This window comes from Parasteatoda tepidariorum, chromosome 4 (genome assembly GCF_043381705.1).
Source record: "Parasteatoda tepidariorum isolate YZ-2023 chromosome 4, CAS_Ptep_4.0, whole genome shotgun sequence".
Taxonomy (NCBI): Eukaryota; Metazoa; Arthropoda; class Arachnida; order Araneae; family Theridiidae; genus Parasteatoda; species Parasteatoda tepidariorum.
The window spans coordinates 51,813,096-51,822,035 of NC_092207.1; the positions used below are offsets into that span (position 1 = coordinate 51,813,096).

Sequence of the window (8,940 nt, forward strand, 5' to 3'; positions counted from 1 at the left end):
AAACAAAAAGAGGATGATTTGTTTTCTTCTAGACACCAAAAATGCGTCTATAAACTGTGCATCTTTAGTGTCTGAAATAAGAATAAATTCAACATTTATGCTTCAAAAATGTTCGAAATAAATTGCCTTATATGAAAAAGATATTCAATAAGGAAATGTAATAAAAATGTGAATCAATTATAAAATACTTAATTAAAATCTTAAGGTACCTGACAGTTAAGTCAATTCAGTAGAAAAATGATTGAAGAAACAATAAATAATGATTTTCTTTATGTTGATTCTATGCGAAGTATTATAACAAAGAATGCAGTAATAAAATATAGCTGAATTCATTTACCAGAAAGATTTTCAATTCACAATATAAAGTTTCAAAACTTCAGCATGATATTAACAAAAAAAGCTTATAAAATTTAAACATAAATTAAAACATACTACAAAAAAATGCAAATTACATCATTATTATAACATCATTATTACAATAATATTTATCGCTATATTGAAAAATGACTGTTTAAATGCCATTGAGAAAAAAAATTTGCTATAATGTATAAAAAATAATTCACCCACATTATATTTTAAAAAAATAACTTAATTTCCAACTTTACTTTTTTTTTTTTAATTAAAAGAATTCAATTTTTTAATTATAGATTTAATGAAAATATTTAAAAAAAATTATATTACTAAATATCAAAGACCTTTAAAATATTAATATTTTAAGAACATTGTTGTCACCAAAACATACCAGGTTTATATGAAGGGTGAAAAAATGAATTCTTCTCTTTTTCAATTTTCAGAGTGAAGGGAATATATGAAGGACGCTCATGATCAACTATATCAACAATTTGAAATTTTTCTTGCAATTCTCTTTGAATGAGATTTATGGAATCTGTTTAAAGGGAAAAAAATGTTTTAACATTCTGATGAAAAACAAAAAAAACATGATGAAGTAAAAAATATTACACAAAATTTAACCTTTAATTTACTAAGAAACATTTTGAACAATAAAAGAAAAATAATATGAATAACTTTTGAATAGCTAATTGGCTTACACTAATCTGTACCAAACAATAATTTAAATAAGCTTAACAACCACTTGATTCACATATTTGTAGATTGTATTAACTTATTTTTAAGAAAAACTGAGCTGTATAGTCGTTTAACTTTTTTATTTTTTTATTATAAGTATACTGATTCAATTGATTAATAAATTATTGAAAATATTTACACTATAAATAAAAGACAACCAATTCAACACTAGATAAATTCATTTAAATTAAAACATTAAATGATCAACAATGATTCGATAAATTATTGGGAAGCATAATTTAAATTTCAAAGCTGATAAGATCTTTGTTTCATTAATATAAAATTAATGAATGGAATGTTCAGTGAAAATTATATTTACATTGATAAAAGCATAATACATAATTTTTATAGAAGAAATGATGAAAAATTCAAGTAGAGATAAATAACAATGAAAAATGAAATGCATTTTAAATAAACAAAAATTTGCATATAAGCCAAGTACAATATGGGATACATGATATAATATGATTATTAGTTAATAACAAAAGCATTAATAATTTTCAGAAATTCATCTGATATTTAATAAATGATGTTTAAATAAATAATAATTTAAATAAATGATTAAAAAAAATTATCATACTACTGGATTAAACTTTAAGAAAATTACAGTAAACAAAATTATGGCCTATGGCTGTTTTTTGAAGGCCTTGATGCTTTTTAGCAATTAATATACTATTTTCCTAATTGCTGCGAGCTTGTAACAGTTACTCGTGACTGTTAGGTCAACTTTTCCCTATCTTTGACTATGCTTATTTTGAAAATGGCACAAAACGTCGATATGGAGATAAGCCACAGTTTTTCAAAAATGAAAAGCATTTGTGGTCTAGTTTTTAATAATTAAAATCCAATGCTGCATTATCTGGGCTTATAAAATTTTTTAAAAACTGAGAATAACGCATTTATTTTGATAATTTTCATATAAAAATGCCACCAAATTGGTGATTTTTAAAAAAGTTTGCTAACTTTTAAAATATTTAAGTTATTTGTCCGTTTAAAAGCCCAGATAACTCTTCATTGCAAGATGTTATACATAGTTTAAAAATTATAGCTTTACTTCAAGTATCAGGCACTTAAATTATGGCCTTTTTTATTTTCCTTGGTGAAAGAGATTCGAAAAATCATGTTAAGCTAATAAATCTAAATTTAATGAACAGCTCTTGCATGACAGTTAACAAACCAGTATCTTCCTGTGATGTTCCATCAGTTTCAATGTTTTCAGAAGGCACAATTTTTGGTTCTGGTTCAGCTTCCCATTCTCGTACGAAAAAATCATATTCATCAATTTCATCAGCTTCAGGAGGCAATTCTATAATCTTATCAGCTTCCTATTTAAACGAGGAAAATTTAAAGGAAAATAATCATCTTATAGGTTTCCACAATACAATTTGACAAGCAAAAATTATTCAATTTCAAAAATTAATAAATTAGACTTACATCTTCAATAGTAGAAGTTGGAACTTTAACTGGAGATTCTTCTTCAATCTAAAAACAAAATTTATAAATCTTCTATTATGAAAAATTATATTTAGAGTTAAACCATTATACTAAAAAAATACTTAGAATAACCTTATACCTGGTCATGTGAAGTTGACTCTTTTAAATCATAAAGCTTTTTGGTTTTTCTAGGTGGTGGGAGGGGTCTTAGAGCATGAACACTATCACCTAAAATTTCATATTAAGTGTTGATTACTGTTTGAAAATTAACTGGAGAAGTGAAAGGTGAAAACATAATGAGCTCAGTCTCAAGAAGCTCCTGAGTTAATTGGTGCTAAATTAATTGAGTGCCTAGCATTTCAAAGGAAGCCATAAACTAATGTGTTTTCTTTTTAAATTGAAAAACATAAAAATTTTGAAACAATTAATTATTTTGGATGCATATTGGCAGAAAATGAGAGGGAGTGATTAGAGTTATTACAAAACTTGTACTGATTTTGCTTCTAAATGGTTAAAGTAACTCTGCATCTAATATCTAACCACACAAAAAATAAAGAAAGAAAAATCAGACATAACATAATTAGAAATATAAATCAGTAATTATATTTAGGTAAACTAACCAAAAATAAAAACAATTGCAATTTATAAAAAGCATAGATCATGTATACTACTTTTTAATATGAAAAATTCAAAGCACATGTAAGTAAGATAAATAAAATAATAATAAAAAAATAATTTTAAAAACTATATACATAAAAAATGACCCTATTGCATCCTAAATGCTCCAATTAATTAAAATTATCAAAAATATAATTGCTTTGGAATCAAATGATAAAAAAGAGTAAACTAATGTATGACTTACGCTGCTTGTACAAAGAATCTTGCAAAGAAATTTTATCTAAAGGTGGAAGTGGTAACTGCCGCTCAGTGATTTTAGGCAAAATTTTAGGTAACATTTTAGCTGCATCCTGCTTAATGATTGACTCTTCATCCGGCACAGGTTGTATAGCTTCAAAATCAAAGTTTTGTTCTTCAGTAGATGACTTTGCCCGTTTCTAATAAAAGTTAGAAGTAACTAAAATAAAATTTAACTTTTCGAATAGTTAATTAAATTTTTAAAATCATAAGAGAATTAATTAATAAAATTAACAATTTGAAATAAAATCTGTGACACAATAAAAAAAGTTTATAATGGTAATATAAATTAATTTTTATAAGAATAGTGTAATTTTTACATAGAATAAATATTCCTAATTATGTTAAAATCCTGCTCCATGTTAAATAATATACATTAATTAGTAATTTTAACTTTCTGAAAGCTGAATTTGATATTTGTTATAATCATATAAAAAATTAAAACCCACCTCCTTAAGTTTTCTTCTTTTCTTTTTCAATTCTAATTTCAAGCTCTCAGAAAGCTCAGATGTTACCTAAAAATAAAAAGTTTTTGAAATTAAGACAGAAATAAAACAATTGCTAATGAAAGTTGCATTAAAATCATGTATATGACTGTATGAGTTTAAGATAACATTGAAGTAAGTTTAATTTTGTGATAAGGTAAAACGACAATTGCCGTAGTTTAAAAAATACACATATTTAATGAGATTCGTAACCGGGAAATAGTAAAAATAATTTCTAAGTAATGGACAATACAAAGTCAATAAAGTTAAAATCGAAAGATATCCCTATATAATCCTTAAATTTTGTAGTACTTTGATTATTTATGAGAGAAATAGAATTATATACCAAACAAATACATACGTCTCAAATAACTATTTAAAAAAAACTTTTTTCTTATTTTTCATAGAATTATAAAATGAAAATATGTTTGTCGACCTATTGCAGTTGTATTTTATAAACAAATAAACAACAAAAAGTCATGTGAAGTCATTCAAGACTTATTAAACAAAGCGAATAATTTTTAAGGTCAAAGTTTTTACCCCTTTTAAATAACTCATAAACTTACAAAATAATCTTCATTACTTACAAAACAATGTTTACATTTTATTGGTTGCTATCAAGAATGTCAGAGTCTAGAGACATGTAGAGAATATGTTTCTTTTATTACAAACAATTAAAAATATATCCATATGACTGTCAGACTTTGTGGTCCGAGGCGAGAGTGTAGATCAGTGATTCTCAACCTTTTTTTTGTGGCGGCACACTTTTAACGATTTCGAAATTTGACGGCACACAATGAAAAAAATTAGTTTAAAAGTTGTTTACTTACCTATAATACACTGTGTTAAATAGTTTGTGATAATAGTTTTGACTGTGAAATAAAATAATATGTACTACAAAAGCACATTTATTAAGGGATTAATTATTTCTTTCGACTAATTTTTTATTAGTTAGTAACAGTCTTTTTTTTGCTAGTTATTAATTGTTAGCTTGTTTTCCATAGTTATTAACTGTTAGTTTTTTTACATTAATTATTATTTTTTGCGATTTCTTGTTAGTTAGTTTTTTGCTAATTATTAATTGCTAGCTTTTCTTTTTTTTTTTTGCTAGTCATCCTTTGTTAATTTGTTTTTATAACTATTAATTGCATAGCTTACCTTAATGATTAGCTTTCATTTTCGCTTGGAAGTTAGTATTTAGCTTGTTTTAGCCTTTGTTAATTAATAATTTTAATAGTCATTAAATTTCCTACTAATTTCAACATTTTTTCAAATTGTGTGTCAAACACAATTTAAACACTTCCTTCTTATTTTAAGATTGTCAGAGACAAGACAATCGCCCACAAAGAGATGTTCACGCGGTTAAAGTGCGGAAAAATTATAAAAAGTATATATATAATAATATATATCTATAGACTTTTCTTTAATTTAAACTTTACTTGTAATAAAAAAAGCATTATAATTTTTATTGTATCATTTCTAATATTTGGCGGCACATTTTAAGAATTTGGCGGCACACAAAAGTGCCGCGGCACAATGGTTGAGAATCACTGGTGTAGATGAACAGCAAATCTGCCAGTAAAATGCTTCCCCAACTAGCATTTTGATTACTACAATACCAGTCTATCACTTAAGATATTATGTGTACTCTTTCTTCATGCTTCTCACTGTTATTTATATACAAGAGAGAAAATAATATACTAGTAAAACTTAGTCAATAATGACTTTAGGAGAAATTAGAAACACCATAAGTGAGATTATTAATAAAACCTCTGAGTTTCATATGGCAGTCAAAGTGGTCTTGATATTTTTAATCCAGCCATGCTCAATAATGGTGACAGATTTTGGTGGTATTTCTTTAATAGCTTGAATATTAATTAAACCCTTAAAATCTTAATTAATATAATAATATTTTACATTTCATATAGACAAGGATTCAAAAAGTCTACATTGAGGATAGTCATAACAGAAAGACTTATATTTTTTGCCTATTAAGTTACATTCCAAAAAATTAACCAGAAAAAAATTACTATTTTTAAACAACATGAAAAATAAACTAATAATATTTATGTATGCTTATGTCAAAAGAAGGACTTGAAAAGAGAAACATTAATATCAATAAAAATTACCCTATTGACCCAAAAAAAATTTAATTATAAAGTCATGAAAGTACCTAAGTATAACTAAATCTTACCTCTACAGTAGCTTCAATCTTTCCCTCCGGTATCGAGGACATTTTAAGCCTCTGAAAAAAAGGCCATTTTTACAAAGTAAAACTATTTATTTCCCCTACACATAACAATTAAAATTATTTTTTTAATTTTGATTTAAAAAAAATAAGGAAATGAAAAACTTAAACAAATCAACATCAAGCAACATCAACACAAAGACAAAAACAAATTTATCTGGCGTTAAAAGCTTACACATTCATATAGAATAAATAACATAGATTAGGAAAAGATGAAGTACCGATGCATAAATTTCAAAACAATCGCATAATTTTCATGTATAATTCCCTTTATAGATAATGCAAAAAATATTATTTACAAAACAAATCACCGGTATGTTATTGTGATCACCATGACAACCCAAGACTTAAAAGTTGAGTTGCACAAAGCAAGTTCAGTTAACAAATAAAACAAGGCTTCTCAATTCATAGATGGCGCTAAAAATACTAATGAAATTAGATTTCCAATCTGATCAAATTGATTGTTTGAATACCCTGAAAACTTCTAAAACTTCAAATGTATTGGTACTATTTTTATTATGAAATAAAAATTAAAGGGTTAGAAAAATTATTTGTCTCAAACAACGAAATGAAATCTTAAGGCATCTATCTATTCAAGCTATTTTATGAAGAATAAATAAATTATGGTTAAGATTTTCAAATAAATTTCATTAAATCATTAAAATTTAAATATTTTAAGAATATTTTACTGTAAATAATAAATATTTTACTGTAGAATAATTTCTTTTAACATTTACATAAAAATGAAAAGATATAGATAGGGATTTAGATCTTTTTATGAATATTGATTTTTTGAAACTTTTAACCAAAATGATGTTGGAACCAAAACTTCTTAGTTTAAGAAGCATTAACAGTTTCTTTTCACGCATTAATGAAAGGAGACACAGGCACGTGAAGGGATGATATTAAATTTTTTATTTTGAATTTTTGCCGGTTTTACTTCAAACCAAGACTTACTTTTCGCTATTTAATGAAAATACTGGATTTTTAGATTGAAAATAAACAAGAATGATTGGTACTCTTAAATTGTAATGAAAAACCGAAATAATAATTAAAATCATAGTTCAAGTGAACTATTTGAAATTATGTTTCTGGTATATGTTGACTAGGTCTTCAAAAAAGTGACCAGCGAAAAATAATATTGGAAATCACGGCAAAAACTGACTTGAGAAACGACTTGAAATCGCGAAACTAATAATATTGAATTAATTGAGTCTGTAGGCATCTTTGTCTTCTCTCCACTCTCCCCTCCCCCAAAAAAGTCCTAGATGGCAAACCTTTTCTCAACCTCTTGTTTCCTATTTTAGTAGGTGCTTGATTTAGAATAAATTTTTAAAAATTTGTCCCTCAGATGGCTAACTATTCACAGTTATTTAATGGCTTATATACAGGTAAATATTTTTTTTCAGGGGGGGGGGGGTTTAAATTATTCAAGCAACTGAAGCAATCCAAACAGTTTTTCTTAAATGTATTTTTTAAAATATGAGTATTTCATTTTTTATTTATTTTAAAATGAGAAATTTTTGTATAAAGCAAAGAAATTTTCGTGTATGCCTTTTTACGAGAAATTTAACCCTTTTCTCGTACAAAAACTGCATTTGTACGAGTATAGTTGTCAGTGCGCTTGGTACCGTAGAATAAAATTATGAAATAACTGAATTTTTTAGCGAAATATACCATTCAAATTTAATACACGATATTCGCCCACAGAAATTAAGACACTTAATTTCTTTCACTTGTCGTAACTGGACAAATGCATGTGAAATGACTAAAAGAAATTTTATCTAACTTTTCTATATTTGATTTATTTATTTACTCTTTCTTTTTATTTTTTTTAGCATGAATATCTTTAAACAATCATAGTTAAACCTTGAAATTCAATTTTTAAGTTTTTGGCTGTTCATTTCATAGTAAATATAAAAAAATTTCCTGATATTATTCTTCAAGATATTACACAGAAAGAAGATATTCGTTTATTAGGCAAGACAAGAAGACACTAACATTAATATAACCCTTTCTCGAAAATGACACCTGCAGAATTATTTCTATTACACTGTGGAAACAACATTAATTTTTGAAATAAAAAGATGATTAATAAATCGTAATAATTTATTTAATTTATATCGATCTCATTTGACTCAATCCGTCATACTAAATCCGTGAGCTAAAAGATCCATATACGAAAGAGATAATACAATGGAAAAATCAATTTAATCTGATTTTATTCACTTCTTTTTATCAACTTCTGAGATTTTTACCAGTATAAGTAATAAAATCATTAGTATCTGTCTTGTTTGAGCAATTTCACGGTACTTAACAAAACAATACCCATTTTTATTCTTTACTCTTTAAAAAATTTATTTAAAAAGGATTATAAAAAAATTCCCATATCTTTTAATCTATTTGTTTAAAAAACGATTTTCAATTATAAAAGATAAAATCAAAAACACTATCTATAAAATGAGTTTATGTTTGTGTTTTAGCAATCGATTGTTCGGATTTTATAGAAAACAATGAACCATTTTTTGAGAAAAATCTCATTTTTGTCAAACTTTGACCCGAGGGAGCGGAGTCTAGATATTATTTTACTGAGTTGATTTTTCAAATATTAGTTGTATACCAAATGGAATCTTTTTATGGGGTGCCGTGAAAATATTCACCGAAAATTTTTTTTTATCCATGTTAATAAAAACCACGCTAGTATGCAGTTATAGGTGAAGACACAAACGTTAAGCAACTAATCTTTTGATCAATTTGGCGAGCATGAAGATA

The 8,940-nt window shown here is 25.7% G+C and overlaps 1 protein-coding gene across 1 annotated transcript in view; it reads right to left on the bottom strand.

Moving 5' to 3' along the window:
- LOC107442605 (Coiled-coil and C2 domain containing 2A) overlaps window positions 1-6,517 on the bottom strand; it is a 44,321-nt gene extending 37,804 nt beyond the window's left edge. The window contains exons 1-8 of the mRNA XM_043042149.2: window positions 6,390-6,517; window positions 6,115-6,165; window positions 3,885-3,950; window positions 3,383-3,575; window positions 2,660-2,748; window positions 2,521-2,568; window positions 2,264-2,411; window positions 743-886 (exon numbers count right to left, since the gene is read on the bottom strand). Coding sequence (XP_042898083.1) covers window positions 743-886; window positions 2,264-2,411; window positions 2,521-2,568; window positions 2,660-2,748; window positions 3,383-3,575; window positions 3,885-3,950; window positions 6,115-6,156 — 730 coding nt within the window. The 5' untranslated portion in view covers window positions 6,157-6,165; window positions 6,390-6,517. The remainder of the gene's footprint in view (window positions 1-742; window positions 887-2,263; window positions 2,412-2,520; window positions 2,569-2,659; window positions 2,749-3,382; window positions 3,576-3,884; window positions 3,951-6,114; window positions 6,166-6,389) is intronic.
- Between the last annotated feature and the right edge of the window lie 2,423 nt (window positions 6,518-8,940).